This window comes from Musa acuminata, chromosome BXJ2-4 (genome assembly GCF_036884655.1).
Source record: "Musa acuminata AAA Group cultivar baxijiao chromosome BXJ2-4, Cavendish_Baxijiao_AAA, whole genome shotgun sequence".
In the NCBI taxonomy this organism is placed as follows: domain Eukaryota; kingdom Viridiplantae; phylum Streptophyta; class Magnoliopsida; order Zingiberales; family Musaceae; genus Musa; species Musa acuminata.
Genome location: NC_088341.1, coordinates 2,538,983 through 2,554,908, shown reverse-complemented (window position 1 = coordinate 2,554,908; position 15,926 = coordinate 2,538,983). Strand labels below are relative to the sequence as shown.

The 15,926-nt window shown below is 40.6% G+C and overlaps 3 protein-coding genes across 3 annotated transcripts; all 3 read right to left on the bottom strand.

The window, feature by feature from the left end:
* Positions 1 to 1,728: 1,728 nt before the first annotated feature.
* On the bottom strand, positions 1,729 to 3,097 carry LOC103980201 (salicylic acid-binding protein 2-like). The gene is made up of 3 exons (XM_009396516.3): positions 2,705 to 3,097; positions 2,445 to 2,579; positions 1,729 to 2,351 (listed from the first exon to the last, which is right to left on the bottom strand). Exons 1-3 carry the CDS (start codon positions 3,095 to 3,097, stop codon positions 2,070 to 2,072), a joined length of 810 nt encoding a protein of 269 aa, XP_009394791.3. The 3' UTR covers positions 1,729 to 2,069.
* A 591-nt stretch (positions 3,098 to 3,688) lies between these two features.
* LOC135609312 (salicylic acid-binding protein 2-like) lies at positions 3,689 to 4,846 on the bottom strand. Its single transcript, XM_065102421.1, has 3 exons — positions 4,421 to 4,846; positions 4,087 to 4,221; positions 3,689 to 3,993 (listed from the first exon to the last, which is right to left on the bottom strand). The coding sequence occupies exons 1-3, from the start codon at positions 4,844 to 4,846 to the stop codon at positions 3,712 to 3,714; spliced, it is 843 nt and encodes a 280-aa protein (XP_064958493.1). The 3' UTR covers positions 3,689 to 3,711.
* A 3,806-nt stretch (positions 4,847 to 8,652) lies between these two features.
* LOC135609466 (methylesterase 3-like) lies at positions 8,653 to 9,845 on the bottom strand. Its single transcript, XM_065102772.1, has 3 exons — positions 9,307 to 9,845; positions 9,095 to 9,229; positions 8,653 to 9,003 (listed from the first exon to the last, which is right to left on the bottom strand). The coding sequence occupies exons 1-3, from the start codon at positions 9,700 to 9,702 to the stop codon at positions 8,722 to 8,724; spliced, it is 813 nt and encodes a 270-aa protein (XP_064958844.1). The 5' UTR covers positions 9,703 to 9,845; the 3' UTR covers positions 8,653 to 8,721.
* Between the last annotated feature and the right edge of the window lie 6,081 nt (positions 9,846 to 15,926).

Sequence of the window (15,926 nt, the reverse complement as noted above, 5' to 3'; positions counted from 1 at the left end):
CTAATATTTAGGATAATTCTATATTATAACATCTTAGATATGCTCACTTAAATATTGCGACTATGAAACTTCTAAAAAAGTATAATATGATGATAGGATTACTAAGAATTGATCATTCATCAAATATAATATATGAGAGTATGTGTTACGAGCAAGGAAAAAAAAAGTCTTTAAACTCGTTTTAGTGCATTCAAATATTTATGGATTTATTAGTCTAGTATTACTTGAGGAAGTAAGTATTTTCTTACCTCTTCACGTAGAAAAACTTGAGTTTATATGTAAAGAAATTTTTTTAAAAGTAAATTCAAAGATTTTAAGAATTTAGTAGAAAGATAAATTAGTTATAAGATTAAATATTTAAAAATAAATAGGGATAGTGAATATATATTAAATAAATTTATTTTTTTTATAGAAATAATAAAATTTTATATTAATTCACCATGTTGTATACACCTTAACAAAATGATATCGAAAAAATAGGACTATGCTTAATATGATCCGATACATATTAAAGGAAAGAAGATTTTTTAAAGAATTTTAGGGAGATGTTATTGCTTGTATAGTTTATTTGCTTAACAAGTTTCTTATACCAGAATAAGAATTTCTTAAAGAAATTTTTTTAAAAGTAAATTCAAAGATTTTAAGAATTTAGTAGAAAGATAAATTAGTTATAAGATTAAATATTTAAAAATAAATAGGGATAGTGAATATATATTAAATAAATTTATTTTTTTTATAGAAATAATAAAATTTTATATTAATTCACCATGTTGTATACACCTTAACAAAATGATATCGAAAAAATAGGACTATGCTTAATATGATCCGATACATATTAAAGGAAAGAAGATTTTTTAAAGAATTTTAGGGAGATGTTATTGCTTGTATAGTTTATTTGCTTAACAAGTTTCTTATACCAGAATAAGTATGACGCTTATAAAAACCAAGAGTTGATCATTTGAGAATTTTTGAAAGTATTGTATTTGCTAAGATACCAACGAAAAAAAATAAAAATTGAGGATAAATGTCAAAAATATAATAATTTCAATTGTTAGAAACTCTAAATCCTATTACAAATAAAGTTGTGATGTGAAGAGATGTTAAGTTTGATGAATAATAAATTTGAAACCGAAAAAATAACGGACAACATAAAAAAGTTATAATTTTAGAAGAGGATGATATAATTCAAGTAAGTACCGAAGTGGTTTCACCTGAATCATCACTTAGATTGGTTAGGTACATTATTTAAGAATTTCAATTATAAGAAAAACAAGAACGATTCAAAAGTTATATGATGTGACCGGAAGGAGTGATATTAACTATGATAATTTTATTATTTTATTATTTTACTGTTAACCTTCCAACAACTGAGGAAGTCTTTACCTACCTAAATTGATATCGCTGATTCCTCTTCCGCGCATCAAGTCTCCGTGGGTCTTATCTGAGTTCAGTCCAATTATTACAAAGCAATTGTCCATCTTGGGTACTATCTCACACGCCTGTAAGGAAATGTTCATTCTGGATGGATCCAATTATTTCTCATTTGTTATGGGACTTCAATTTCTATTTGGAGCAAAGGAAGTTACATAAAGTCACGTGGTGGAATGCATGCATGATAAGCGAAATTGGAGTTTGCAAAGCTGAATAGAAGAACGTCCCCATTAATTACGAAATAGCAGTCACCTAGTCATAGTTAATATAGTCTCCTAGAGGCAAAGCGAGCGAGGCCAATCTGCAATTTGCAGCTACGTTTCACATGAGAACACGAGAAGAGCGTACAACCCTCAGGTCTCAAGCAGTCAGGCAACAGAGTCCACATTAAATAGATTAGGAGAATCAGGTAATCTGAACAAGGTGACAAAGGTTGGCTACGCAAAAATGTCTATAACACTCGGCATTACAGCCTAATATCGACAAAACCCATTATGTTTCTCTTGTCTTGTTGGGTGTCATTTGATATATCAAACAGCTACACCATTGCTCTGATAGCAAACCATGATGCATCAATCATAGCTGCAACGCAAATACAACTACAAATCTACTTTATTATGACCACGTTATTCGGAGGATCAAGCGCAGGCATCGGCAACATCCGAGAGGCACTGAAACAGCTGCTTCGGGGTTGAGAACATGGGCATGTGGTCGGCGTCCTCCAGCACTCTCACTTCTTTCACTGGGTTGTTCTCGATCATCCACCGCTGAAAACCTTCCCTGATGATCTCATCCTGAGCGCACACCACGTAGATCTTCTCCACCGATCCGTATCTCGACGGGGAGAAGGGAGGCATGGACGCGAGGTCTTCGAGGAACACGGAAGAAGGCCTCACAAGGGTCCTCGCCAGCGTCAGATCCTTCCAAGCATTTCATGGTTGCACAACTGTCGTTCAGCCCTAGCAGTAGAATGAGTCGCAGAAGATGAATAGTGGTTGTGCATGCATACGTACCTCGGGTGGGCTACGTGTGTAAAGCTTGGATAAGAACTCGGCGCCAAATAGCATGGAAGCGGGACCTTCGTCTTTGTCCCCGTACAAGCCAAATTGTGTGTCGCCCCAATTTAACATGGGTTTCTCCTCTTTATGCTGTACAGGAAAGCAAGCCAGTCAACGCGTTCCTAATTCGAGTCACAGACGGTGGAACTTAGTATGGTATTCATGAAATTATAAGAACAGGTCTGAAATGTGCATCAGAATTCGAACAGCGATACCTTGTCGATGACGTAGGAGGGCGGGTTGACGGAATCCGGCATGAAGGCGGTGACGAAGACCGCGGCGGCGATCTTCTCGGGGAACCTGTCCATAGCCAGAGCTATGTTGAGGCCTCCGAGGCTGTGGCCTACCAGAATGACCCTCTCACCAGGGGGGAGGCAGGCCAATATGTCCAGGAGCGGCTGGGAGTAGTGGATGAACGATCGCAGGTCCTGAAACCGCCGCTCGTCGACGCCGGAGGCCGCAAGGTCGGGCACCGTAACCTGGTACCCATCGGACCTCAACTGGGTCGTCACCTTGTGCCAAGACCATGCTCCATGGCAAGCGCCATGGACGATAATTATGTGCTTCTTGTTGCAGCTCCCGTCGCCCGTTCCTTCTCCATAATTCATTTGGAGGTGCTATGGCAAGTAGCTATGACAAGTAAAGAAACTACTAACATGTCTCTCTCCTATTTATTAGAGGGAGAATTTTCCTCAACAAATTAAATGATTTTTCTAAAAATATAGAAATATTTTTATTATTATTATTTTAATAAATTAAATGAATAAATATTAGTAAATTATTTAGTATAATTTATTTGAACCGGTTAAAGTTTTAGATTGTTTGAATCGGTTTAATTATATGGGTTGGTTTATTAAAAATTTAGGAAAAGAATATAACAGTTTTTAATAGGAGTATTTTAAAGAAAAATAGATAATAATTATCGGAGGGTTACTTTTATTATTTTAAAAAGTTAAAACTCTGGTGAGAATTTTTAAATATTGAAACGAGAAATTTATTTATTTATTTTAATTAGGAGATTCACGCAATGTGATCAGAGTTGGCGGGGAGAAATATCTACGACACTATGCATTACAACCTAATTTTGACAGAACCTATTTGTTTTCTTGTCTTCTCAGCTGTCCATGATTTGATAGCAAACCTTGATGCATCGATCATAGCAGTAACACACGTCCAACTATCTTCTTTACTATGGCCACAGTATTCGTAAAACCCGGGAGGATCAAGCATAGGCATCGGCAACATCCGAGAGGCACTGAAACAGCTGCTTCGGGGTTGAGAACATGGGCATATGGTCGGCATCCTCCAGCACTCTCACCTCTTTCACTGGGTTGTTCTCGATCATCCAGCGCTGAAACCCTTCCCTGATGATCTCATCCTGAGCGCACACCACGTAGATCTTCTCCACCGATCCGTATCCCGACGGGGAGAAGGGAGGCATGGACGCGCGGTCTTCAAGGAACGCAGACGAAGGCCTCACAAGGGTCCTCGCCAGCGTCAGGTCCTTCCAAGCATTTCATGGTTGCACAACTGTTGTTCAGCCCTAGCAGTAGAATGACTCGCAGAAGATGAACAGTGGCTGTGCATGCATACGTACCTCGGGTGGGCTACGTGTGTAAAGCTTGGACAAGAACTCGGTGCCAAATAGCACGGAAGCGGGACCTTTATCTTCGTCCCCGGACAAGCCAAATTGTGTGTCGCCCCAATTTAACATGGGTTTCTCCTCTTTATGCTGTACAGGAAAGCAAGCCAGTCATTACGTCACTAATTCGAGTTACAGAGAGTGGAACTTAATATGTAAGGTAGTCGTACAGGAAAGCAAGCCAGTCGACGCGTTCCTAATTCGAGTTACAGACGGTGGAACTTAGTATGGTATTCATGAAATTATAATAACAGGTCTGAAATGTGCATCAGAATTCGAACAGCAATACCTTGTCCATGACGTAGGAGGGCGGGTTGACGGAATCGGGCATGAAGGCGGTGACGAAGACCGCGGCGGCGATCTTCTCGGGGAACCTGTCCATAGCCAGCGCTATGTTGAGGCCTCCGAGGCTGTGGCCTACCAGAATGACCCTCTCACCAGGTGGGAGGCAGGCCAATATGTCCAGGAGCGGCTGGGAGTAGTCGGTGAACGTTCGCAGGTCTTCCAACCGCCGCTCGTCGACGCCGGAGGCCGCGAGGTCCGGCACCGTAACCTGGTACCCAGCGGACCTCAACAGGGTCGTCACCTTGTACCAAGACCATGCTCCATGGCAAGCGCCATGGACGAGAATTATGTGCTTCTTGTTGCAGCTCCTCCTAATGTTCATTATGTACTCAGCAATATAAGTTAGAGCATTAAAGTTGTTTACATTCATAGCGACAAGTTCATTGCATTGCATTGCATGGTATAAAACAAGTTAAATTAAAGTAAGATGGGAATAATTCAATTTGGATTAACATCGAGAGGGTCTATGTAAGGCCATGATCAGGGAAAAGAAATAATGAATAAGACAAGTTGGGACGGAGAAATAAAAGATAGTGAGCTGAGGCATGGACCCGAAATATATGACGAACGTAACGCCAGAAAATATAAGAAGCCATGGCAGCCAATAGGTGCATCCAAGGGGCGCAATGGACGAGGACTGGTTTCGTAACCGCTCACAGTATCACGATGAAGAAGACGCCGCCCAGGTGGTTCCAACTGTATGACATCTCATCCTACTGTTCATTATATACTCACCAATAATAAGTTTAATAAAGTTGTTTACAACAAATTCATTACATGGTATTAAACAAGTTAAATTAAAGTTTGATGGGAACAAATCAATTTGACTTAACATATTGAGAGGGTCTACATAAGGCCATGATCTGGGAAAAACAATAATGTTTATGACAAGTTGTCATAGAGGGTCAGGAGCAGTAAGAGATTGTGAGCTGAGACTTAGTTATAAAGAGAGAGAGAGAGAGAGGGTTCTGTCGTCTACATTGGATCGATTGAATCGGCTTAGTTATAATATAATATCATTATAAAAATATTATAACTCCATATAACAACACAATAACTGAGAAATAAAGATTCAAAATAAGATACAAACTAACTTATAATCCTTTGTCTGACTTCAAATTGATATCCTTATTAGTTTAAAAGGAATATGAAAAAAAAAATTATAGACAAATTATATTGTTTTTGCCACTGGTAGTAAAATTCTATAAGCTTATAAAAGAAATCATAATTGATTAACAAAGTTTGAAATATAATATAAACTACTAACTTATCCTTGATGAAGTTTAAAATTGACATTTTTAGTAGTTTAAAAATAAGAACATGAAAAGGCAGCTTAACCTCTACAGCAATTATATAGTATTTTTTAGCACCACTACAAAAAAAACATTGTAGTTCATGAGTATGAACATGATAATAAATTAAATATAAGTATTATGACAATGAAAATTAAATGTTTATTATTTTGTAGATATTTTATATATTTATCTTTTTCTTTTTATAAATGAATAATAGGGTTGAGAAATAACAAACACTTATGTATTAATCGATGAAACAATCGGGACAACAATTTTATTTTTTATGCTATTACATGTATAGAAATAAATCCATTTTATAAAATGGCGTCTTGGTCAAAATTTTGAAATAAAATTATGATTCTTTTGTGTTTTAAATTATTTTTAATTAAAAAAAAAGGTCAGGCCTAGAAGAACGTTTCAATAATTACAAAATAGTAGTCACCAAGCCATAATAAGGTCAACATAAGCACCTACAAGCACAGCAAGCAAGCCAATCTGCACAGTAAAGCAAGTTGGACTTGTAGGCTTCACCTCAGGTCTAGCCTAGAGTGAGAACAAGAGAAAGTGACACAATCCTCTGGTATCCAGTAGTCAGGCAAGTTGGATTTCCATGACTCCTAACAAAACATATAATTTTTTTTTTAACAGAATCTTAAAATTTTAAAATAACAAAAGTGACTTAAAATCTATTATCTTCTCTCTCCTTAAAATTATTATCTTCTCTCTTCTTCTTTTTTTTGTTTTACCCTAAAAATAATATATTGAATATCAGGGTTAACTTTTTTAGAATAAATTTTTATCATAAGTTATCCATCTGTTTAGAAATTTAAATATTAAAAGATATTACATGGATGCATCATGTTTGGTAAAACCAAATAAACATAGAGAAAATAAGAAAATCACACATTATTCAAATAATGAATAAAAAATATCAAAAAAATATCTGAAATAGAAAAAGAGTGATATATGTCCATCTGGTCTAATTCAAAGCTTTTATAAAAATTTTAGAGTAGTTGGACTGGTTCTTGTATATGGTACATTATTTTTTGTACGACCCCAAAAATAATGTATTAGACTAAATTTTTACCATAAGTTGTTTATCTATTTGGAAGCTCAAATGTCAAAAACCATTACATATATCTAACATATTTTGATGAAAATAAAAAAAATTTGGAGAAAATAGTAAAATCATAAACTATTCAGGTTATGAATAAATCAAATAAATATAAATAAATTAAATTATAAAAAATATGATAGATGTCTATCTTGGACTAATGTAATACTTTTCTAAAAATTTCTAAGCATTTCGACTGGTCTTTATTTGCAATACACTACTTTTGGTTTGACGCAAAAAAATATTATATCAAGTATCATGGCTTAATTTTTTTAGATCAAATGATTACCATAGTTTTTTTATTTATTTAAAATTTAAATATTAAAAAACATTACATGCACCATATTTTTGTGAAAAACAAAAAATATGGAGAAAATAAGGAAACCATATACTGTTCAATATCCATTTGGATCCAATTTAAAGCTTTATAAAGATTTTATAGTATTTCAACTGTATGCAGTACACTTTTTCTATTTAACCCAAAACATAATATATTGGTTATTTTATTTTTTTGGACAAAAATTTTATTATTTATTATTCGTCTATTTAGAAGTTCAAATGTTAAAAAATATTATATGGATTGATCATGTTTTGGTAGAAATGAAATAAATTTAGAGAAAATAGAAAAATCATAGACGGTTCAGAATTTGAATAAATAAAAAATATCAAAAAAAGTTTAAAATATAAAAATAGTGATAGATATCCATCAAGGTCTAATTCAAAGCTTTGAAAAAATTATAGAGCATTTAGACAAGTCCTTGTATACAATACATTATATTTGGTTTGATACTAAAAATAATACATCATATATCAAGGCTTAATATTTTTGGATCAAATTTTTATCATAAATTGTTCATCTATTTAAAAGGTTAAATTTGAAAAAAATATTACATGGATCGAATATATTTTGGTGGAAATAAAAAAATAAAAAATATAAAATGTTTAGATTCTGAATAAATTAGAAAAATATAAAAATAATGAATAGTCCTTCTATACGAGACACTACTTTTTGTTTGATCACAAAAATAGTGAATAGGATATCAAGGCTTAATTTTTTTGGGCCAAACTTTTACCATAGGTTGTCCATCTATTTAGAAGTTCGAATATTAAAAAATATTATATGAATCTATCATATTTTTTATGAAATTTTTTTTTTAAATTATAAAAATAATAAATTGTTCAGGTTCTAAATAAATAAAAATAAATAAATAAATTTGAGAAAAGGTGATTGATATCCATCTTAGTTCAATTCATAGCTTTTATAAAAAATAAATTAGAATGTTTGGATTAGTTCTTATATGCAATACACTGTTTTCAGTTTGACCCTAAAAACAATGTATTATACTTTTTTTTTTTTATCACAGTCAAATGTTGTATTCCAAAGTCAGGTGTATCGTACACGAAAGTCAAACATGGAGAAAAAAAAGTCAAACAAAAAAATGTGATACTAGGAGTTATCCATCTATTTATGTTTTTTCTGATATTTTCTGTATAAATTTAACTTTTTAAGTGTCAAAATTAGTAAATAAACTATTTTTTAAAACTTAAAAATTAAAAAAATACTGATCATATAGGCCTTTCAAATTTATTTCTATGTATCTTAAATACTTTTAAATTTTATATTCTAAAAATATATAAATATTAATATTATTATATTACTATTGACTTTATAGTTAGATAAATTAGTTTTAAATTCATTATTTTTATTATTTTTGATATTTTAATATTTTTTATTAACATATTAATGAATCGATCATAGCAGCAACGCACGTACAATTCATCTTCTTTACTATGGCCACAGTATTCGGTGGCTTGTAATAGTAAAACCCGGGAGGATCAAGCATAGGCATCGGCAACATCCGAGAGGCACTGAAACAGCTGCTTCGGGGTTGAGAACATGGGCATATGGTCAGCGTCCTCCAGCTCTCTCACCTCTTTCACTGGGTTGTTCTCGATCATCCAGCGCTGAAACCCTTCGCTGGCGATCTCATCCTGAGCGCACACGACGTAGACCTTCTCGACCGATCCGTAACCCGACTCGGAGAAGGGAGGCATGGACCCGAGGTCTTCAAGGAAGAAGGAAGAAGGCCTCATGAGGGTCCTCGCCAGCGTCAGATCCTTAAAAACCATTTCATGGTTTCACAACTGTTGTTCAGCCCTGACAGTAGCATGACTCGCAGAAGATGAATGGTTGTGCATGCATACGTACCTCGGGTGGGCTACGTGTGTAAAGCTTGGATAAGAATTTGGGGCCCAATAGCAAGGAAACGGGACCTTTATCTTCGTCCCCGACCAAGCCAAATTGTGTGTCGCTCCAAAATAACATGGTTTTTTCCTTTTTAAGCTGTACAGGAAAGCACGCCAGTCAATAAAATTATAAGAACAGGTCTGAAATGTGCATCAGAATTCGAACAGCGATACCTTGTCCATGACGTAGGAGGGCGGGTTGACTGAATCCGGCATCAAGGCGGTGACGAAGACGGCGGCGGCGATCTTCTCAGGGAACCTGTCCATAGCCAGAGCTATGTTGAGGCCTCCGAGGCTGTGGCCTACCAGAATGACCCTCTCACCAGGGGGGAGGCAGGCCAATATGTCCAGGAGCGGCTGGGAGTAGTGGATGAACGATCGCAGGTCCTGGAACCGCCGCTCGTCGACGCCGGAGGCCGCAAGGTCGGGCACCGTAACCTGGTACCCAGCGGACCTCAACTGGGTCGTCACCTTGTGCCAAGACCATGCTCCATGGCAAGCGCCATGGACGAGAATTATGTGCTTCTTGTTGCAGCTCCCGTCGCCCCCCGTCGCCCATTCCTTCTCCATAATTCATTTGGAGGTGCTATGGCAAGTGAAGAAGCTATTAAATGTGTCTCTCCTATTTATCAGAGGGAGGATTTCCCTCAACAGATTAGAGGATTTCCCTTAACAAAATAGAAAGATTTCCTCATATAATTGAGAAAATCTTATATGCTATCAGTAGGTTGCTCCTCCTAACGATCACTATATACCGATGAGTGGCAGGAAAAGAGAGTGACCGGACATGTAGAAGCAAGCAGCAAAGATAAGAAACCATGCCGGCCAATGGAATCAAGTTGTTGCTTTCTGAGCTTTGCAAGTGGCGTCCTCGATAAGGATTGGTTTCGTCACCGCTCACGACATCACGATGAAGAAGACTTTCGACTTTGCCAGCGTTATGAGGTCCCCTTTTTTTCCTATGGACCGATCTAACATCGGTCAGAAATCTTTTTAGCCTATCATATCGAGGGTGTTTTCGAATTAAAAAAAATTGAAACACTAATAAAAATAATAAAAAGATGCATCAATGAAAAAAAAATCTAAGGTTTTTCTAGGAATTCACCCATTTACAAACTCAACCTTCTTTTTGGTTTTCCATTGGTAGACAATCTAACCATACAAATGCAAGCAGCGTTAACAATGGATAAGGTTCATAGATTTAATTTCGTTAATTCTCATGCTCGATAGATTATCCAGATATCAAAAAATCATATCAAACCCAAAATAAATATTTAATATTTATTTGAATGAACTCTCACGAAATTAAATGGGTCGGTACCGAAAATAACACAGTGAATGAGGAGGAGGAATAATGACGATAAGACTCGGGTTGACGTCAGTTGCCCCAGATGATGCCTTGCACCTCTGTTAACCTGATAGCACCTGGTCAACACAGACCGGAACGGCGACCGAGGTACATTAACATCCTGCTCAGGCTTGGTCTTTCACGCCACGCCAACGTCGATGTCAGACATTACCAGGAGTACGATCCTGCTCCCTGCAAGCGGGCACATCAGGCAATGGTAACCTTCACTATAAAAACCCTCGTGCTCCAAGGAAAGTGAGGAGGAGGAAAAATAACTAAAACCCCCTAAGACTATCTACTAACTTGATCGTCGGAGGGGTCAAGTCGAGTCTCCCGACCCGACCTGTGTGCAGGTGCGAAGACGGAGCGCCTCTCACCACTCATCCAGGCGAGGAGCTCCTGTTGAATCTCGTATTTTGATGATGAAACTACTTGATATATGTTTATGATTTAATATGTGTTTTGAGTGACGCAGGATGCTTTGATCAGGATGAGACAATTAAAGCAGGAACATCATGTTGTACCGGAGGAACATGTCAGAAGATTGGACGTCGGGCCGGTGGATCGGTCGACGTATCGACAGAAGGCTTCGGGCCGTGGACTCGGGCATCGGGCCAAGAAGAGCGGTTATTGTGCCAAGGATATCGGAGTTGCGGAGTCAACTGGCCGATTGGGCAATAGGCCGCAGGAGAGGACGATGCGCCGAAGAATCAGACGAAGCGTCGAGGGACCAATGACATGCCGGACAACTTGGTTAATTGCTTAGGATTAATTGTCTCGATCGAAGTTTTGTTTTAATTGTGCAGGATTAACTATGATAACGATGAAGACATAAAGCGAAACAAAGTGTCGGAGTCAAGCGCGAAGGATTTGTTGCGAGTTCGACGGAAGTCCGAAGGTTCGTCGGGAATGCTACCGGAACTAGCCGAGAATGAGTTGGGAGCTTGCCGAAGGGTTTTTCGGAAGCTCGCCAGAAGGTTCGTTGGGAGTTCGCGGAGCTCGCCGAGAAAGATCGGAGCTTGCCGAAGAAGCTCGTTGGAACTCGCTAAGAACAAATCGTGAAGTCTAGGAGCTTGCCGGGAGTCCGCAGAATGGTTTCCGAGAGTTCATCGGAAGACCGCCGGAAGTTTGCCGGAAGCTCGTCAGAAGAAGTCTTGACTTGCGGACTTTGTAATAGCTTAGAAAATGTCTTTAAAATCATAGTTAGCACATTAATTAGGGTTAGGATTATGTGTTAATCCTATAACCCAAGTAGGGGCCAATTAGGCCCAAGTTCGGACTGGTTTGGGCCAAGTTTGGAGCCAAACCAAGTGAGCTGAAATAGTGAAAGAGGTGGCACCGCCCCAGCCAGGAGGTGGCACCGCCTAGGCTAAGCCTCCCAGCGAGACTGGGCGGTGCAACCTCCCCAGCCAGGAGGTGGCACCGCCTGAGCTCAGTCTTCGAGCAAGACTGGGCGGTGCAACCTCCCTGACAGAGAGGTGGCACCGCCTGAGCTCGGTCTTCGAGCTCTGGCAGAGAGGTGCAACCGCCTCAGTCAAGAGGTGGCACCGCCTGGGCTCAGTCTTCGAGCTCTGCCAGGCGGTGCAACCTCTCCAGTCAGGAGGTGCAACCGCCTGATCTCGGAATTCCGGGATTTGATCGTTTTAAGCTCCAAATTTGAACTGGGTTGGGGCCTATAAATACCCCACCCATTCAGCACTGAAAGCACAGAACACACACTCGAAATCTTGCTATCTTTCTGTGTTTCTTAGAGCTCAAAACTGCTAGTTCTCCTCTTTCTATTCTTCAAGTTTGAGTTGTAAAGAGAGGAGAGAAAACTTCTGTAAGGGTTGTCTCCTAAGCCCGTCAAAAGGAGTGAATCTGTAAGAGGGTAGTTGGCCTTCGCCTATTGAAGGAAGGCTTCTAGTTGACGTCGGTGGAGGAAGCCAAAAGTGGAGTAGGTCAAGACTGACCGAAACACTCTAAATCTCTGGTTTGCTTTCATTTTGAGCACTTTATCATTACTGCAAACCTCCTACATAGCTACTGCTCTCTGCGCTTTTACGAACAAGTTTCTAAGTTCTGTTCTTTTCAAATCTGCATCCAGACGTAAATCGGTGTTTTCGTACGATCTCTACATTACGGTTTACACTTACGTTTTGATTATATTTATAACTGTAAATTGTCTTCTGCGCTTTTACGAACGAGTTTCTTTGCAGTTTACGTTTACGTCTTGATTCTGTTTATAACTGCAAACTGATTTCTGCGAACGAGTTTCTTTACAGTTTACGTTTACGTCTTGATTCTGTTTATAACTGCAAACTGATTTCTGCGAACAAGTTTCTTTGCAGTTTACGTTTACGTCTTGATTCTGCTTAGACGTAAAACTGTGTTTTGGACGTAAACTACTTTTAAACGTAAAACTGCGTTTAGACGTAAAACTACGTTTAGACGTAAAACTACGTTTAGACGTAAAACTGTGTTTAGACGTAAAACTGCGTTTAGACGCAAACTGCACTGCGCTCAGACGCAATCTGATCTTAGACGTAAACTGCGCTCAGACGCAAACTGCGCTTAAACGTAATCTGCGCTTAGACGCAAACTGCGCTTAGACGCAATCTGAGTTTAGACGTAAACTGCGCTTAGACGCAAACTGCGCTTAAACGCAATCTGAGCTTAGACGCAAACTGCGCTTAGATGCAAACTGCGCTTAGACGCAATCTGCATTTAGACGCAAACTGTATAAATTGCGCTTAGACGCAAACTGTGTTTGGACATAAACTGCACTTAATCATAAGTAATCTTAGAATTGTCTTTTGCATTAAAATAGTTTTTATCGAACGAACGCAGCTTTCGTTTTTAATCGCTGAAAGATTTCCGCTGCACTAATTCACCCCCCCCCCCTCTTAGTGCTCTCGATCCTAACAGCTCCCTCCCGAAGGAAACGACGATCCCGCCCTGATCGGACCACCGTAGTCGACCACCTCAGTAGTCTCAGGGGTCGTCCCAGGGAGATCCCCCATTATCCGGACCCGAACCAAGCTACGTCGGCCCCGAGGCCACGGCTTAAAGTTGTTTACACCAACATTTTGGCGCTAGAAGGAGAGCCCAAATGTCAGGGGATCACCCAAGTGGCTTAGACGAGCTCGCAGCTGAGGGGTCACACCCGATCGGAGATCCGGGGGAACACCCCCCACGTGGAGAACCTCGAGATGAGCCCCCCGCCACGACTTCAGAGCGCTATTGGCGGATATTTAATGACCCGGGCCTGTCGCCGCCCGACGACGCCGCAGATGGCCCGTCGCCCGTGTCGTCCGAAGCCTTTCAGGACCTCGCTCATCAAGTCCGAGCTCTTCCAGGTATGGTACAAACCATCATCCCGCTCGTCTCTCATCCGACACACCCGCCTACGGTCCAACCACTGCGGCAACAGGAGCTGCCCGCTCGGGCTTACACGCCACCTCCTCAGCTCCCTACTTCGCCTCGGGCCCGATCGGCCCCACTCGGGAACCGAGTAACGACAAACCCAAGGGGCCACCCAGAACCTGAGGCGTTGTCTTCGGATTCAACGGACTCCCTACGAGCCTAACTACGTTTTGTTAGTCAGCGACTCGACGAAGTGCGGGAGGAAGTTCGCAGGTCGAAGGGAGATCTCGGGGCTGACACACCCCAGGGATCCCCGTTCACACCCGAAATACAAGATCAAACAATTCCCCCGAACTTCCGGCTCCCCTCTCTGGACTCATATGACGGCACCACCAACCCAGCGGACCACGTGGTCGCCTTCCGTACCCAAATGGCGTTGTATGGAACCTCTGACGCTTTGATGTGTAGGGCGTTTCCCACGACTCTGAAGGGCCAACCCGTGCGTGGTATTGCGGCCTGAAGACCGGGACGATTGCCTCCTTTGATCAGCTCGCCAAAGACTTTGAGTTTAGCTTCTTGGCCTATACCCGGCCAAAGTCATCCATCGCGCTACTCCTCGGACTCAACCAAAAGGAGGACGAGCCCCTCTCCCATTTTGTGAATCGCTTTACAACATAAATTCGGGGGTTGTCGGACGCTCACCCCTCTCTGTTAATGCAGGCGTTTATGATAGGCCTGTGACCTTCCAGGTTTTTCTGGTCCCTCGTGGAGCGACCCCCCATCGCGGTACCGGAGATGCTCCAGCGGCTAACCAGTACATCGCGGTGGAGGCCTGGGTAGTCGGGAGACGGAAAGAGCCCAAAAGGTTCAGGCCGGAGCCACCTCACAGGCAACAGTCTTCCGCACCGAGGCGCAGGTCGGACCGGCCCTGACCCGCAGGCGTTGAGGTGTCATGTCCCTTGGGGAGGTAACAGTTTGACACCAATAGTGTAATCAACTCAAGGATCAAGCCGAGCGCACAGGAAGGCCACCCCCCGTTGGGAAATCTTGGGGGCGACATCACATGCGCAGCGGAAGAACAAGAAAACAAAAATCCCCGATTCCCAAAGAGATGTTCGTCGTCGTGCGAAGATTGGTGCGCAAAATCCGCGAAACTTAAAACTACGTATAGAGTAGATTGTGTTACCTAGGGAGATCGTATATCCCTGTTTCCTCATAGATCTTTAGGAGAGGGTGAAGGAGGTCAAGCGTCCTCCTCTCTAGCGGTGATCCACACAGTAGGGCTGCGACGTTGCTCTTCAAAACTCCAGGCCTACTCTGAGGTGGAGAGGGGTAGGAGAATAGGAGAGGCAAGCAAAGGTTCTAGCCTATGAGGCTCTGAATTCCTCCTATTTATAGAGGTCCCCTGTCAAACTCTAATGGATCCTCCCTTAGTGGGTATTGGATCTGCATCCAATAACCCAAGCCTTTTAGATTACTGAATCTCTATCCAATAATCTCTCATGGGCTCTTATTGGATCTCGTCCATGGGATCCAATAATTCAGGGCTCCGTTGGATATCTCATATCCGAACCTCTACTCATCGCAATGCCTACCATATGTGTGTGACCCTCTATGCTCAATATCGAGCTGGCCGTGAGTCATTCCTATCAGAACTCCTTATAACTCAGTGAATTATTATCTCTGTAATAATTCACTCAACTCATCGACTACGGATGTACTAGGCCACTACGTCGTAGTCCCCAGATGATATAGGGGAATCCAATCCATTTGACATGTCTGTCCTCAGTTACCGTGTACCTATAGTCCCTCATCCATCTAATATCCTAGAGACCATATATCGAACATGGTGTTGTCTGACCCATATGGTTTCTACTCGAGTCTCACTCTAATCGGATTCTCCCGGAGAAACCTTTCTCTCTCAACCCGAATGACCCTGGCTAGGGATTTGTCTGAGCAAGAACACATGGGATATTCCTCTCATGATGTCGAGAATGGATGATCATCTATCGACACTCAATAGCCCTCGTAAGGTCGACTACCACTCCCAATGACCAGCTGTACTAGATCTGGGACAACCAAATCTATAAGTCTGGTATCA

Excerpts from the sequence above, each read along its gene's own strand:
- LOC103980201 (XM_009396516.3), bottom strand. The coding sequence starts at position 3,097 with ATGAATTATGGAGAAGGAACGGGCGACGGGAGCTGCAACAAGAAGCAC. Across the intron at positions 2,580-2,704 it reads CCTCCTACGTCATCGACAAG|CATAAAGAGGAGAAACCCAT; the intron begins GTATCGCTGTTC and ends TTTCCTGTACAG. Across the intron at positions 2,352-2,444 it reads ACACACGTAGCCCACCCGAG|GATCTGACGCTGGCGAGGAC; the intron begins GTACGTATGCAT and ends AATGCTTGGAAG.
- LOC135609312 (XM_065102421.1), bottom strand. The coding sequence starts at position 4,846 with ATGAATGTAAACAACTTTAATGCTCTAACTTATATTGCTGAGTACATA. Across the intron at positions 4,222-4,420 it reads CCTCCTACGTCATGGACAAG|CATAAAGAGGAGAAACCCAT; the intron begins GTATTGCTGTTC and ends TTTCCTGTACAG. Across the intron at positions 3,994-4,086 it reads ACACACGTAGCCCACCCGAG|GACCTGACGCTGGCGAGGAC; the intron begins GTACGTATGCAT and ends AATGCTTGGAAG.
- LOC135609466 (XM_065102772.1), bottom strand. The coding sequence starts at position 9,702 with ATGGAGAAGGAATGGGCGACGGGGGGCGACGGGAGCTGCAACAAGAAG. Across the intron at positions 9,230-9,306 it reads CCTCCTACGTCATGGACAAG|CTTAAAAAGGAAAAAACCAT; the intron begins GTATCGCTGTTC and ends TTTCCTGTACAG. Across the intron at positions 9,004-9,094 it reads ACACACGTAGCCCACCCGAG|GATCTGACGCTGGCGAGGAC; the intron begins GTACGTATGCAT and ends ATGGTTTTTAAG.